The sequence below is a fragment of the Mustela nigripes genome, chromosome 9 (assembly GCF_022355385.1).
Source record: "Mustela nigripes isolate SB6536 chromosome 9, MUSNIG.SB6536, whole genome shotgun sequence".
NCBI classification, from domain to species: domain Eukaryota; kingdom Metazoa; phylum Chordata; class Mammalia; order Carnivora; family Mustelidae; genus Mustela; species Mustela nigripes.
The window spans coordinates 3,235,010-3,249,644 of NC_081565.1; the positions used below are offsets into that span (position 1 = coordinate 3,235,010).

Sequence of the window (14,635 nt, forward strand, 5' to 3'; positions counted from 1 at the left end):
TGAGCCTTGCCCTCGTCCTTTGCAGCCGGCTGCATCCTGGTGCTGAGCAGAAACCTCGTGCAGTACGCCTGCTTCGGGCTCTTTGGAATCATAGCGCTGCAGGTACGCGGGGGCGAGGCCCGGGCGCGCTCCTCCTCGCGGTGGCGGGAGCAGAGCTTCTGCACAAAGGTGGCTTGGGGGACTCAGAGTCCCTCCCCCCTGAGCTCACTGCCTGCTCTTTTCTGAGAAGTCACTGGAATTTCCTTCAAGCAGGCTCGTTGTAGGGGGAGAGGCTGGTGCCCGGAGAAGCTGCCAGGCTCTGGGTACCCACCTTCGGGCCGCCTCCCTGAGTTTCCTTTGACGGGGGACAAACCACAGGGTTGGCTACAGCCACGACATTGTCTCACCAATTTCCCTCATAAAGAGCGCCCGGCCGGCCCCGTGAGCTGTGCGACCTGTAGTGTGTGACCCTCAGTGCCCCAGCCCACCGTGGGCTCCGGGGGAGCAGGTGCTGGCTCGGCTGAGCTGGGGTGCTGAGCTCGGAGCCGTCCTGGGGCCCTAGACCGTTGGTGTATCTTATGCTCGTGCTTACACCCCGTCGATCGTGTAGAAAGCCGAGTGGGTTTAGAAATGCTGACTCCAGCTCCTGTCTGTCTCCTCTGTTCCTCCAGACGATTGCTTACAGCATCCTGTGGGACTTGAAGTTTCTGATGAGGTACGTGTGTGCCCCATGGCGAGCTTCTTTTCATGGCTCTCGACTCCGGAACCAGCAGTCAGAGGGGATGTCTTTGGGTCCAAGTGTGCTTAGGGTCTGTTGGGGTGTTGGCAGGGGTGCCCCTCCCCGCCCCTGAGCCCAGGCCCGGATGAAGCCATCTCGCCTGAGCCTGTGTTCATGTGGGAGGGAAGGAGACCCCGAGTGAGCTCTTGCTCACAGGCCGGTCGCCCCTAGAGCCAGGGCTAGGACGGGGCCCGAGTGTGAACAGGTTCCTATCCCTGTTGGGCAGAACAGACGCGTCTGTCTTGAGCCGTGGGGGGCCTTTGCGGGCGGAAGCGGTCACCCAGCTGGTCCGACTTGGTTTGGAGAGAGGGACCCGAGGGCCTTTCCCGTGCTCCCGCCAAGGTGCAACGGGCGTGTGTCGGGCCCGGTGAGCCGTAGCGACCCGCCTGGCGTGTCTGTTCGCAGGAATCTGGCCCTGGGAGGAGGCCTGCTGCTGCTGCTGGCGGAGTCGCGCTCCGAGGGGAAGAGCATGTTCGCGGGCGTCCCCAGCATGCGCGAGAGCTCGCCCAGGCAGTACATGCAGCTCGGGGGCCGGGTCCTGCTGGTGCTCATGTTCCTGACCCTGCTGCACTTCGACGCCGGCTTCTTCTCCGTAAGTGTCCCACTTGCTCGAATGGGCAGGTCTCCTGGGCTTCGGGAGGCGCGCTGCTCGCCACCCCCTCCTCCGGTTGTCGGGGGCTGTCAGAACCATGTCGGAGCGAGTTGGCTCCGAGGAAGCCAGCCTCTGATCCTGTTAAAAGGAGTGAAAACCCGGCAAGCTCTCGTGGGCTCAGAGCGGACAAATGAAGCCCAGTCCCCCTGACCCCGCCGGAGGGCCCGGCGTGGGTGTGCCGGCCCCGAGGCTGCCCCCGGGCTGCCCACCCAGGCTCCTCACAGACTGTCCCTGCCTCCCTCGCCCAACGCGTGCTGTGTGCAAGCAGGGGTCGGCCTCAGAGCAGAAGGGCCTGTCTTGTCCCCAGGAGCGTACAGTGCACATCTGGAGGGCCCGCTGGGTGCCTTGGCCGGGAGGGTCCCCGGGAGGGGCTCCTGGTGCCATGGCTGGGGGAGCCCGATTCTAAGGTGCTCTGGGGCAGAACTACCCCGATAGCTTGCGGGGCCCACAGGCTTGGAGCTGGGTGTGTCGTAGATCACAGCCGGTTGGCTGGAGGCTGACCTTGACCTTGCCCCCACGGCTTGCCGGCTTGCCTCGGAGCACTGCTCTCTCTGTGCCGCCCCCGCTGGGGGGGGGGGTGAGCGCATGCCCCCTGTGACGTCACCCTGACACCTGACCGCAGTGACCAGGGCACTTGCAACTTGCCCGATTATAAAACAGACTATGTCTCTTCCTCACCTTTTTGGGGGGATTTCTTACCTTCCAACCTCTGCAGATTCTCCAGAACATCGTGGGCACAGCTCTGATGATTTTAGTGGCCATCGGTTTTAAAACCAAGCTGGCTGCTTTGACTCTTGTCGTCTGGCTGTTTGCCATCAACGTGTACTTCAACGCCTTCTGGACCATTCCTGTCTATAAGCCCATGCACGACTTCCTGAAGTACGACTTCTTCCAGACCATGTCGGTGATTGGAGGCTTGCTCCTGGTGGTGGCCCTGGGCCCTGGGGGCGTCTCCATGGACGAGAAGAAGAAGGAGTGGTAACAGACCCCCTCCCTGCCTGGCTGAGACCCGCGGCCACCGAGGACTGGTTCGGGGCGGATTGACAAAGCTGCCGGCGTGCACGTGTCCTCTCTCTCCCCTCCCTTGGTAAAGGCACAGATGTTTTGAGAGTTTCTTTGCAGACACCTGAAAATTGATGGCTAAATTTGCTCTGGACCCCTAACCTAGTAGCCGACTGTTGGAGCCGGCCGGCTGGCAGGCAGTATTCCCCGCCCCTCCCCCTGCCAAGGCAAGGTCTCGGCTTCTTGGAGCGAGTGGTGGGCTCGGCCACGGCCACGGCCACGGCCTCCCGTCCTAGTTTGCTTCGGGGCTGCAGGTGGGGGCTTCCAGCTGTACTGTGAGCAGATACATTTGTGTATCATTCAGAGCGGTCTCCCTCTTCTTATGCTTTCAGTTTACGTTTTTAACTAAAACGAAAGGATTCGGGGTGGCCCAGCCCAACATCAGACCCACCAAGTCCCAGTTTTAAACTGCACCCATGGCTCCGAGTGGCCCCTGCCCCGCACTGTAACACTCGTGGGGCTGGTGACGGCCTTGAGACCCAGACCCAAAGAATGAGGCTGCCTGGGCGGGCGGGTGTGGCCACTGTTCACGGCGGAGGTCCCTCGTCAGAAAACCGCCTCAGACTGGGGCTGATGTTTGAAAGGGCAACCTGCCCCCCCACCCCAGAAGCTTTAGTGGCTCGAGGTGGGGACAGAGGCGCTCCACGTCCTCAGATGCCCCTGGAGCCCGCAGGGACCCATGCTCTGACCCTGGCCTGGCCACACACCTGCAGGTTGGCTCCCGTGTGAGGGGTGTGGGCCCGGTGGCAGCCGTGGGGGCCGGGCGGCGACACAGCGGGCTCTCAGACCAGTTACCTCACCCCAACCTCTGCACAGAGCCTCCGCTGAGGCCGCGGGCCCAGCTCCAACGCGGCTGGGCGTCCGCGCGGTTCTCCCCCAGCTAGAGGGGGTCTTCCCAGGCTGTGCAGCCGCGGCCTACCCCCTCCCTAGGCTGTCGCTTACTCAGATCGTCTATCTGCTATGCTGAATGCAGCCCAAATTACTTTTTAAGATTTGTGATGCCTTACCGATTGGATCTTAATCCTGTATTTAAAGTTTTCTAACATTGCCTTACACTGCGTTTCTCTTCTTGGGGGGTACGAGCGCCTGTAGCTCTTCTCCACCTGCTGGGCCGGAGCGACACCGCGGGGGGCGAGTGGGACACCTCGGTGCCTCCCCCGACTTTCCTGGGGGCAGGCTGACCAAACTCGCCCATGTACAGGCCTGAGGGTCACCCCTGGGGATGCTGGGGGCCAGTCCTAGACTGGGAGCCCCATCTACCAGGCCTGAGGGTCACCCCTGGGGATGCTGGGGGCCAGTCCTAGACTGGGAGCCCCATCTACCAGCCACACAGGAGCCAGGGTGAGCCGGGGAACCTGCCCTGCTTTCAGCTCCCAGAGGCTCGCCTGGCTCTGTAGCCCCAGGGGCTGCGGTGGCACACCCCGTCAGGGGCCCACCTGAGCCCATGCCCCAGCCCCTGTGGAGGCCCATCCCCACACGTTCCGAACCACATCCCACCTGCACACCCCTCTGGCCTTTTGAAGATGAAGCAATGGCTTACGGACAGAGGCTTTTCTACTTCCCGGCTCTCGGATGCTCCCCACAGGAAGGGGGGCTCTGACTCCAGGTCTCCACCTGGGCGGGGCCATCCCTGGGTCCACCCCCTTCCCCATCAGCACGGCACAACAGTCCTCTCAAATGACGCTCAGCCAAGGCTGTTCCTCCTCAACACCCTTTTTGACAGGGTCCAGGTCCCTCTTGGCCCCGTGCTCACAAGGCCTTTAGTGGTTTGTAGAGACAGGTTGACCCCCGGAGGCTGGGGGGTACGGTCAGAGGTCACCCTCTGTGCTGGAGGCTCTGGGCTCACCAGGCCTTGAGCAGACCGCTGCTTGGGACAGCGTGGACGCCTTTGCAGGGAGGAAAAAAAATACCATCTACCAATTGGCTTTGACAAAACAATTTCTGAAAAATTTTTTGCTTTATGTGGGAAATAGGTATAGATCTCATTTTATGCTGTATTTTATATCTTAGTTGTGTTTGAAAACGTTTTGATTTTTGGAAACATCAAAATAAATAATGGCATTTGTTGTATGCAGTGTGATCCTCTGGTGTTGTCCCGCCGGCGCGGGGCCTGTCCAGGCCTCTCCCTGGACACCGAGTGAGTGCGACAGACCCTCTAGGCTTCGCTGAGGAGCACTGAGAAGCCATGTCTGGGCCGAGCTCTTCCCTCGGGGTCCCTGCTGCTCCCTGGGGGTGGGGAGCGTGTGCCTGACGCCGGGGGGACTGACCCCAGCCCCCGTGGAGGGAGAAGGCCCTGGGGCACCTCGGGGGCTGAGAGGACACACCGTGGGCGGTTGGAAGAGGAGCGCGGGGCCGGTGGCTGAGGAGTTCTCGTCGGTGCTCGACACGCGCTGTCTGCGGCCTTTTAGGAACAGGACTGTTTAAAAGAGCTGAAGCTTTTAGCTTTACGATGATGACTCCTAGACTTCTTCTTCGATGAGCTCAACTGCTTCTGGAACATGAACAGAGAGTTCCAGCTCGTGAGCCTGCCCCCAGCAGTCCCAGGGCGCCAGCCTCACAGCAGGCCTGGAACTTCTCGAGCCCCCCGGCCCAGGCTCCCCGCAGCACTTGGCAGCCCTCAGAGCCTCAAACCAGGAGGCGGCCCCCGTGCTCGGCAGGCCAGAGCCGGCTGAGCTCCTGTTTACTTTCATTTGCAAAAACAAGGTTCTTGTTAACGTTTAAGGAAACAGAAAACTAGCCCAGGTAAGCGGCCACTCACCTTCCGCCGCTTGCGGACCAGCGCCTGGGCCAGTGGCGGCTCTTCTCCGTCCCCGGGGCCCATCCCTGAGGCGCCCCTCGGCTCCTCGCCCTCCTCTTCGGTCAGAAAGTCCTCAGTGCTGTCCCCAGGCTCCGTCCCTGCCAGGTCCTTTCTGGTGAACAGCTGGGCTGGAAGGAATGGGGAGGGGCTGTTTCAGGTGAGGTTCACCGCGCAGGGCTGAGGCGGGAGTGGCCAGCCAGGGCCCAGGACCTGAGGATGTGGTGGGACGGACAGACGGATGGCGGCTGGAGCCCACTTGCCGAGAGCTCAGAACAGACCAGCCAGCCAGGATCCACGCCTCCGGGGAGGGGTGGGGGCGGCCCCGCTTACGTGGGTACAGGTCTGTCATGCTGTCGTCACTGTCCCCCGCGGCTGCGCTGTCGTCGCTAGACACCGGTTCCCAGAAGGCCTCTCTCAGACGACGTGGCCCGGCGCCGTCTGTCTGGTCTTCTCTCCTCCTCCTCTTGTGCAAGAGGCAGGCGGGCACGAACTCCACACCCTGCTTCTGACACTTTTCATCTGGGGGACAGGCCAGCACACTGCCTGGTTCTGGGTTTGCCGCGGTCCCCCAGTGCGGAGCCAAGCTCCACCAGAGCCCCGTACCCCACAGTTTCTACCAGGAGAGGAAGGAGGCCAGCAGGGGTGCAGGTTGTGGAGTGAGAAGATGCAGGGGCGTGCTGGGCCTCGAGCACTGAACCCCCAGCCCCAGCCTAGCTCCCGGAAGCCTCTGGTATGCCAGCTGGGGCCCCACACTGCATGGTGGGGCTCAGTGGGACCTGGGCCGATGGCCCAGAGCAGTGGATAGAAACAGAGCCCCAATGAGGAGCAGGGTGGCCTCGACAAGCCTGACTTGGGAAACATGCCCCGTGCGGGCCTGGCTCTCCTGTCCAGTGTGGCCCCCTCAGGGACCACACCCTTGCCCACCTCCAAGGTCCTATACTCTGTCTCATCTCTGCCACCCACTCTGTGGTCTCAGCTGGCCTCCTGGCCTCTGCGCCCAGTGTCTCCCATCTGCATCCCCAGCCAGGTTTCTCGGCTGCCAGGCTCTGGCTCCTTCTGGCCACCGGTCCTGGGAGCCACACACTCCAGTGTCGGGATGACTGTTCTGCTCCTGGGGTGACCCAGCCCTCCCTTTCCCGCCTACACCAAGCAGCCCTCAGGCTCTGCCTGGGCGCAGGATCCCTGCCTCTCAACCCTCCACAGTGTCCTTCAATACTGGCCTTAGGTGAAGACGGTCTCATGTTTGGGGAAACAAAGCCTTCAGACCGCTCTTCTTCATCCTGCCGGTGTCCAGGCCCAAACCCAGCAGACTCTGCCCATCTGGTCCCCCCACGTTCCCTTCAGGAACATTCGAGAAGTCCACCCCTCTCGAAACCTCTGCCCCCAACACCGCCCCACCTGGCTGCTTCTCTCCTTCGGGGGCTCCTTCCGCGCTCAGGCCCGGCCCTGTCCCCTCCTCCATGGCTTCAGGAACGCAAAGGCCACCTCTGTGTCAGTGGCGTGCCATCATCCGCGGGCTGCCCCGTTGCCAGTAGTCACCCTCCATGCCACGCACCAACAGCAACGTTTCATTTTCCCACGAAGCCACTCTCCTACACCACCCCAGGTCTCGAGCCAGGAATCTGGGGGTCACGGCTGATTTCTCCCTTCCCTCACCCACGGATCCTGCCCTGGGTACATCTTTCCTGCCAACACCTGTCACCCCAGCCACGGTCACCTCACCTGACTGCGTGGCACTGAGCGGCCCCTCTTCCACCCCACCCCACCCCCCTTGGAGCCACAGTGACCCTGACACACAAAGGGTCTTTTAATGCCTCCCCCCTTCATGTGGTCCTGACCTCCAAGGCCCTGTGTTCTTGTCCTCACCTACCCTGCTGACCCCACCTGCAGGTGGCACAGTGGCCTCCTCTAGGAGCTCCTGCAGCCAAGCGTTGCTCTGCCTTTGCCCTTGCCTGAGTCTTTGCTTCGACTCCCCACGTCCCTGAAGTCTGCACCCAGGAACTCAGCCTCCCCAGGGGCCTCGTGGTGGCACACGTCCTTCACAGCACTTGCTTGCCTGTAGTGACCTCGGAGCCCGCTGCACCACCAGCTGGAGCCACAGGGTGACTGAGACCCTTCTGCCTTCAGGGGGCACGCATCCCCCAAACACCTGTGGAGTGAGGCAGGCCGAGTCCGCTCGCGGCTACTCACATTCTCGCAGAGCTCTCTGGTACCGGCGTCCCCGGGTGTGCCTCAGTACGTGCTCTGGGCACTTGTTGATGTGCCGCAGGGTGAGCCTGCAGAACAGCTGGTGCCTGGGGACAGGGAAAGCGCGGTCGGCGGGGACGTCCACGACATCCCCAGAGCCTGAGAGCAGAGGCCTGCGAGGTGGCCCCGGCAGCAAGATTCTTAAGAACTCCCCAAACGATTCCACTCTGCAGCGGGGGTGCAGAGCGCTGACCCAGGGCAGCTGCGACCCCCCCACCTTCCCCCGGAACGCAGGCCTGGCCAGTCTGGGCCGCCGTCGGGGACCAGCGAAGGCACGTGGGAGACCAGGCCGGCAAGGCGCGGGATGAACGGGAGCAGCCGCCCTCGCCCTCTTGCCCTCGCCCACTGCCGGCCATGCGGGTCCAGCTCCACCGCTTTCTCCTTCCGTGTGCGAGGCTGGCCCCGTCCAGAACCTCGGGTGACGACGCGCAAGCCCTGCAGCTCCGCTGTCCAGGCCCAAAGTGACGAGCCCGGGTGACCAACCTCGGCCTTGCGGACACCGAACAGCCCCGGGAGGAGCCTACCCCACCCGAAGCGGGGCGCACCCCGCGGGGAGGGGGCGGGGCTCGCCACCCACCGCCCGCCCCGACTCGGGACCCCGCCGGCCGCGGCCCCGCGCACGTACGGGTTCTTGGTGCTGGGCACGATGTGCGGCTCGAGCTCCGCGTAGTCGAAGGCCGGGGCGGCGCGGACCAGCCGCCGGTACTTCTTGCCGCGGGTGTAGAGCTGGAGCGCGGGCAGGCGGCAGGGCAGCTCGTGGCCGGTGAGCGCGCACTTCACCTGCGGGCCGGAGGGCGGGCGCGGCGGTCAGGGGGGCCCAGGGCTCACGGCGGGGCCCGCGCCCGCCCCCCGGCCCCGCGGACCTTGTGGGCGCCGGGCTCCAGCCGCAGGCTCGGGTGCTCGCGCAGGAAGGCGCGCACGTCGGCCGAGAGCTCCGCCATGGCCCGGCGGGTCCCGGAGCCGGGAGCCGGCTGCGCTCGCGCCGCGTGCGCCGGGGGCGGGGCTCGGCGGCGACCCGGAAGCACCTGCCTCCGGGCCGGAAGTGCCGGCGGGCCATGGCGGCGGCCGCGCGGTGGCTGGGGCTGCGGGCGGCGGCGCCGGGGGCGGGGCGCGCGGCGCGCGGCTGTGTCGGGGGGGCTCGGGGGCCCGCGCCCCGGCTGGCGCGAGCTCGGCCGCTGCCCCCGTCTCCGCAGGCTTCGCCCCGCGCGGTCCGGAGGAGCGTCCTTGCGGTGCCCCCGCGCCCAGGTGAGGACTCGCTCGCGTGAGCCCCGGGCGCCCGGGAAGAGCGGCTCCCGCGCCCGCCCCGCGCTCTGCCCCGAAGGGCGCGATTCCCAGCGCCGGACCGGCCGAGAGGGGTCTGAGACCCGCGGCCTGCGGAGGGCGCGCGCACCTGCCGCGGCGTGGGACGCTGTGCGGGGAGAAGCGGGCTCCGGGCCTGCTTCTGCCGCCGCGAGGCCCGCCCCGCTCCGACGCTGCGGTGTTCTCGCGTGCGTCGTGGCGTCCGCATCTCCGAGCGTGGAGAGCAGGCCGCGGGGAGTGCTCCTGCAGCCGCTCTCCGAGCGGGTCCGCGGTCTGCGCGGGTGCGTCCTCGTGGAGCTCGCCGCAGCTCGCGAGGAAGGCGGAGCTGTTTTCGGGGGTGGCGGCTGGTGGCACGGCCGGGACTGAGCCCTGGGTCTTGTATTCAGTCGGCAAACATCCACTGAGTGTACCGGCTACCCAGCCCCGGTTTAGCAGCCGGGCTGGACAGAGGGTGCCGCAGGCTGGCTGCTGGCCGCCGCCTGTGGTCTGGCCACTCCCCAGCAGTAGAGGCGGCGTCTCCTTGAGGAACGGGCTGCTCCCGTTCTGTTCGTGGAGGGCTCTGACCCCGTGCCCGTGTCCCGAACCTCCTAGGGTTGGCCTGGGGGCCAAGCAGGCGGGGCAGCTCTGCAGCCCAGGCACCTGCCACGAAAGCGCCAGAGGACTCCTTCCTCCATTGGTTTCTGCTTCTCATTCCTGTGACTGCCTTTGGCCTGGGGACGTGGCAGGTAAAGACTGGCTTCTAGCTCTCCTGGCGCGGGGCGCGTGACCTTGTCGCCATCCGCTACGTTTGTGCCGCTCCCACAGGTGCAGCGTCGAAGGTGGAAGCTGAAGCTGATCGCAGAGCTGGAGTCCAGAGTTGCTGCTGAGCCCATCCCGCTGCCAGCAGAGTGAGTGTGTGGCTGTGCCTGGGGCTTGAGGTCAGCAGTGGGGCCTGGCTTCTGCTTGTAATCCTGACCCTTAGACCGGGGTGGGACCAGTTGTCCTACGGGGCTTCCTGACCACTGTTGGGAAGCTGCCTGAGATACTTAATACTTGGAAAAGTATTTTTGATCCTGAGTTTTACCTTTTTTCCCCGACATGTTGTACCTGAGCATCCCCCAGTGCTGACGGCCCCTATAGCAGGATTCTAACCTGGTGGGCGAGGGCAGAGTGCGCCCTCATGTTGTGTCCTGACTTGAGGGCATTATCTTGAAAGAGTGGCCCGAATGACTCTACTGCCTCTGCCTCCTCATTTTGAGGCAGTCTTGGAGGGACAGATATGGTCGACGGAGCTTTCCTTTTAGGGGAGCAAACGTGTGTGCTGTTTGTGATGTGCAGGGTCCAACCCGGCTTGGCCTCACCCTCACTTCTCCCCACTCCCTTGTAGCCCAATGGAACTGAAAAATCTGGAGTACAGGCCAGTGAAGGTCAGAGGGCACTTTGACCACTCCAAGGAGCTGTACATGATGCCTCGTACCATGGTGGACCCGGCCCGAGAGGCCCGGGAGGCCGGCCGTCTCTCTTCCTCACCCGAGAGCGGTGCCCATGTGATCACCCCCTTCCACTGCACTGACCTGGGGTGAGTGGGACATGCAGGGACGCACTGGCCTTGGGGAAACCCAAGATACCCAGGAAGGTTCAATCCCTTGAGAGCTTGGAATCTGTGCTTCCCACATTGTCAAGCCGACTCCGTACGGAGTCGTTGCTGTCTGGGGAGGCCAAGGACGTCAGCCACTCCGGAGAAACGGTCTCGCGAGACAACTCGAAAGGAAAGGAACCGGCCAGCTCTGCCTGGAGGGGGTGGCATCAGGGAAGGATTCCCAGGGGACTCCTCGGGCTTGCCCTGGAGTTGGGAGGGCAACCTGTCCAGCAAGGGGGCATTGCAAGACCAACTAGAGCAGCCTCCCAGCTCTAGGTCTGGGAGGGTCTCTCCGCCACCCCGAGTGGGTATTGGAGGCAGGTATACAAGGCAGCTACTGCTGTTCATGGGTGGGGGGGATCAAGACGTGGCCGCTGCGCTGGGTGAGGCACAGAGGGAAGCGGGGTCGGGGGCTGCGGACCCTGGAGATCAGTCTTTAGGGAGCGGATGGTCTGGTCATCAAGACCGGACCGGGGAAAGGGGGCCTCTCCCATTTTAAACTTCCCAGGCACCATCCTTGTGCTCACAAGGACGGCTGGGGACGATCTTTCCTCCAGAGCCCTTCCCCCCCCTGAAAGAGCATACTTCTGTCACTGCAGAATCACCATCCTGGTAAACAGAGGGTTTGTCCCCAAGAAGAAGGTGCATCCCGATACACGGCAGAAAGGCCAGGTAAAGGGTGTGCCCCGTCCCTTGTGAGCAGGCTCCCTAGAAACCACAGGCCCTGAAGCGCCACCTCCTTTTCCTCCCTAGATCCAGGGAGAAGTAGACCTCGTTGGGATGGTGAGGCTGACAGAGACCAGGAAGCCCTTTGTCCCAGAGAACAATCCGGAAAGGAACCACTGGCATTACCGGGACCTGGAGGCCATGGCCAGGCTCACAGGCGCAGACCCCATCTTCATCGACGCGGACTTCCGTACGTTGTGACCGGCCCACCCCAGAGGCGCACGTAGTGTTTGTGATTACCTGGTTCTACCTCCGTCTCTGCCCCCACACGTGCCTCCCTCCTACTGGGTTCACCTTAGCGGGGGCGGGAGAGTGGGAGGTCTGGCAGGGACCAAGGAAAGCAGCGTGGGGCTGGTCACGGGCTTGCGCAGCTCTCAGCTGCTGGCCAGTGTGCTGTGGGGGACCCATGGCTGGTGGCAGTGATCACGGACGCTGTGCCCACGGACTCTGCAGGGAGCACAGTCCCCGGGGGACCCGTTGGCGGGCAGACCCGAGTCACTCTGAGGAACGAGCACCTGCAGTACATCGTCACCTGGTAAGTCCTGGTCTCCCGCTGGGCCTCTGCCTCTCCCCTGCCCACGCTGACCGTCTCTCTCCTCCACCCGAGGTACGGACTCTGTGCCGCGACAGCCTACCTGTGGTTTAACAAGTTCCTACGCCGGACTCCTGGCGCGTGAGCTCGGTGCGAGGGTGCCCCGGCTGCAGGCGTCCGCAGTCCCTGATTTCCGAGCTTTGTTTTTATCCGGGGTCAGGTACTCTTGGTGTAAATAAACTTCTACGTGGTACACCTGTCGCCGTCTGCCTGCGTCCCTACCTGTGCGCGGCCAGCACTGAAGGGCCAAGTGCCACTGAGAGGTTGCAGCGACTTGCTCGCAACTGTCCCCCAGGTCTCCCACCTCCTGCCCTGGGCTGGGAAACCCCTGCCACCACCCCAAACGGACAGGGAGACGATCAACTGTATCCACCCCAAACACCGACTCACAGTGGCTGAAAGACAACTTTTTTTATTACTTGTATGTACAGAAAATCAAGCCACGACCGTTCAGCCCAGTTTGGTGGCCAGTTCCTTGGCCTTTGCCTTTTCCAGCTTGGCGATGCGAGCCACCGACTTCGGACCCAGGACGTTGCCTCCCCAGTGGCGGCGGATCTGCAACGACAGAGGGGTCAGCGTGGCCTCCGTCCCGCGGTCTCCCACGGGCTGCTCCAAGTCCCTGTCAGCGGGACTGCGCAGGAGCAGCCGGCCGTGCTCCCCACTCGCCGCGCGCCCCGCCTCCGGCTGCGGCCTACCTCGTCGTATCGCTCGTTGTAATTGGTCCTGATGGCTTCCACCAGCTTCGCCAGAGCCCCTTTGTCTTCCCTAGAAAGGCCGGGAACGAGGTCATTCGCTTCTCCCCCAGCTTTCCAGAGAGCGGGGGGCTTCACGGTCGGCCCCCGCCCCAGCCCTCTGCCTCAGACACAACACAACCACATGGCTTGTTCAGGTGAAGAAATTCGTCACCATCATTGGCAAAGGTCCAGGCGGACGCACCCCTTTAAGGCAGCCTGTCTCGTCCTTAGGAATTAAATGACCCCGGGGAGGGGGCGACTGACCCTATGGACTGCCCCGGAGCGGGGCCCCTCGAATACTCACGAGTTGACCTGCGTGAAAGCCACCGTGGTGCAGGTCTTCCTGTGGACCAGACGCCCCAGCCTGGCCTTGCCCTTGATGATGCAGTAGGGAACCCCCATCTTGCGACACAGCGCGGGCAGGAACACCACCAGCTGGAAGACAGCCTCAGCTCCGGGGCCTGTTCTGGCCAAGGGGGCAGCGGGGCAGGGCTGGCGCCCCGGCGGCGCTCGCGGCTCAGCGGCTCTCGTCCTCCCACACCGAGCCGAGGCTGACCGCCCCGGCCGCGGCCCCCCGCCTGGGCCCAACGCGCCGGCCCGGCCCGCGTACCTCAATGGGGTCCACGTCGTGCGCGATGACGACCAGCTGGGCCTTCTTGTTCTCCACCAGCGTGGTGACCGTGTTCACCCCTAGGACACAGCCGCGTGAGCAGGGCGCGGGGCTGCCGCGGCGCCCACGCGGCTGCGCTCCGGGCGCGGCTGCGGCTCAGGGTTAAAAAGCTCGATTTCGCTCTTCACGGCGACTCCAGCTGCAGAAACGCTCGCATCACGGCCGGCAGCCGCCCCGCCCCGCCCCCCCCGCCCCGCGGACGCGCCCCTCACCGGCTCGCAGCACGGGGGGCCGCTTGGTGGGGGCGTCCCCTTTGCCGGCCGCTTTCTTCTCCGCGCGCGCCAGCAGCCGCTGCTTCTTCTCCTGCTTCGTCTCGGGCCGGTACTTGTGCGCCAGCTTCAGCAGCTGCGTGGCTGCGGGGCCGCGGGCGGGTCAGCGCGCGCTCGCCGGCCGCCGCCCCCGGCCGTCCCGCCGCCCCCGGACGCCCCGCGCGCACCCGTCTGGCGGTCCAGCGCCTGCGTGAACTGGTTGATGGCGGGCGGCACCTTCAGCCGCTTGTAGAGGATCGCGCGCTGCCGCTGCAGCCGGATGTAGCGCGGCCACTTGACGAAGCGCGTCAGGTCCCTCTTGGGCTGGATGTCCTGACCTGCGGGGGCGGGCGCGGGCGGTGGGCGCGGGCGGGGGCCGGGTCGGGTCGGGGTCGGGGCCGCCCGCCGCGCCGGGGCATCAGCGATCTTGGTGGCGTGCGCGTCGTCACGGGGCTCGGATAGCAAATATCCGCTCACATCATCTGCGCCCGGCGCCGCCCGGACCCCGCCGGGACCCCCGCCCGGGACCCCGCGCCCCCCGCCGCGACCCCCCGCCGCGCGCACCCACCGATGCCGAAGTTCTTGGGCCGCTTCTCGAACAGCGGATTCACCACCTTCTTGGCCTCCTGCTTCTTCACGACGGCGGGCGCCGGGGCCACCTTCTTCCCCTTCGCCTTCTTCCCCTTCGGCTGCGCGACACGCAACGCGCTGGGGCCGGGTCCGCGCGCCGCCGCCGCCCCGGGGACCCCGCGGCTCGGGGACCGACGGCGCTCCGCACCCCGCCCCGCGCGCCCCGCGGCCCCGTCCGCCCGCGACGCCGCCAACGGCCCGAGCCCCTACGAGCCCGGCGCACGGCGGGCGCGGAGCCGACAGCCGAGGCCTCCGGGGCGGCCCCCAGGGTGCGGCGAGCCCCGCACTGCGGCGCTGCACTCCCCGCCCGGGCCCTCCCGCCCGCACTCCCGGCAGCCGCCGGAACACCCGGCCAGGGGCCTCCCTGCCGGGCCCCGCGGGGCTCCCCTAGCGCGGGACGGCCGAGGAAGCCCCGCGCAGCCCCGCGCTGAGGAGGATGGCCGCGGATGGACGCCGGGCCCGGGCCCGACAGAGCCCACCGCGAAGCCGCTCACCATCTTGAGTTCCTGAGAGAGAGAGAGGAAAACCGGGGAATTGTGGGTAATATGTAGGCGACCTCGGAGATCGCGAGAACTGGCGCCTGCGCGGGATTTCGAACTTAAA

General features: G+C 65.1%; 4 protein-coding genes and 2 non-coding genes across 7 annotated transcripts in view; 2 read left to right on the forward strand and 4 right to left on the reverse strand.

The window, feature by feature from the left end:
* The window catches only part of SURF4 (surfeit 4), a 13,061-nt gene extending 8,520 nt beyond the window's left edge, over positions 1-4,541 (forward strand). Inside the window, exons 3-6 of the mRNA XM_059410414.1 lie at positions 26-102; positions 651-694; positions 1,163-1,349; positions 2,125-4,541. Of these exons, the coding sequence (XP_059266397.1) occupies positions 26-102; positions 651-694; positions 1,163-1,349; positions 2,125-2,391 (575 nt within the window). The 3' untranslated portion in view covers positions 2,392-4,541. The remainder of the gene's footprint in view (positions 1-25; positions 103-650; positions 695-1,162; positions 1,350-2,124) is intronic.
* Positions 4,306-8,504, reverse strand: SURF2 (surfeit 2). Of its 2 annotated transcripts, XM_059410416.1 has the most exons (6): positions 8,379-8,504; positions 8,141-8,295; positions 7,459-7,562; positions 5,599-5,787; positions 5,230-5,396; positions 4,306-4,962 (listed from the first exon to the last, which is right to left on the reverse strand). In XM_059410416.1, exons 1-6 carry the CDS (start codon positions 8,454-8,456, stop codon positions 4,876-4,878), a joined length of 780 nt encoding a protein of 259 aa, XP_059266399.1. In that variant the 5' UTR covers positions 8,457-8,504; the 3' UTR covers positions 4,306-4,875. The 2 variants fall into 2 exon arrangements, with proteins under 2 accessions (XP_059266399.1, XP_059266400.1); XM_059410417.1 differs by lacking the exon at positions 4,306-4,962 and having other exon boundaries at positions 5,255-5,478.
* A 172-nt stretch (positions 8,505-8,676) lies between these two features.
* Positions 8,677-11,950, forward strand: LOC132024287 (surfeit locus protein 1). Its single transcript, XM_059410420.1, has 7 exons — positions 8,677-8,760; positions 9,619-9,701; positions 10,181-10,372; positions 11,032-11,104; positions 11,186-11,348; positions 11,612-11,693; positions 11,766-11,950. The coding sequence occupies exons 3-7, from the start codon at positions 10,185-10,187 to the stop codon at positions 11,833-11,835; spliced, it is 576 nt and encodes a 191-aa protein (XP_059266403.1). The 5' UTR covers positions 8,677-8,760; positions 9,619-9,701; positions 10,181-10,184; the 3' UTR covers positions 11,836-11,950.
* A 196-nt stretch (positions 11,951-12,146) lies between these two features.
* Positions 12,147-14,616, reverse strand: RPL7A (ribosomal protein L7a). The gene is made up of 8 exons (XM_059410415.1): positions 14,527-14,616; positions 13,971-14,091; positions 13,591-13,740; positions 13,367-13,507; positions 13,095-13,174; positions 12,789-12,919; positions 12,446-12,515; positions 12,147-12,305 (listed from the first exon to the last, which is right to left on the reverse strand). The coding sequence occupies exons 1-8, from the start codon at positions 14,527-14,529 to the stop codon at positions 12,201-12,203; spliced, it is 801 nt and encodes a 266-aa protein (XP_059266398.1). The 5' UTR covers positions 14,530-14,616; the 3' UTR covers positions 12,147-12,200.
* Positions 13,246-13,319, reverse strand: LOC132025260 (small nucleolar RNA SNORD36). The gene has a single exon (XR_009406515.1). It is a non-coding gene; the product is annotated as a small nucleolar RNA SNORD36 (small nucleolar RNA).
* Positions 13,817-13,889, reverse strand: LOC132025262 (small nucleolar RNA SNORD24). Its single transcript, XR_009406517.1, has one exon. It is a non-coding gene; the product is annotated as a small nucleolar RNA SNORD24 (small nucleolar RNA).
* Positions 14,617-14,635: the final 19 nt, after the last annotated feature.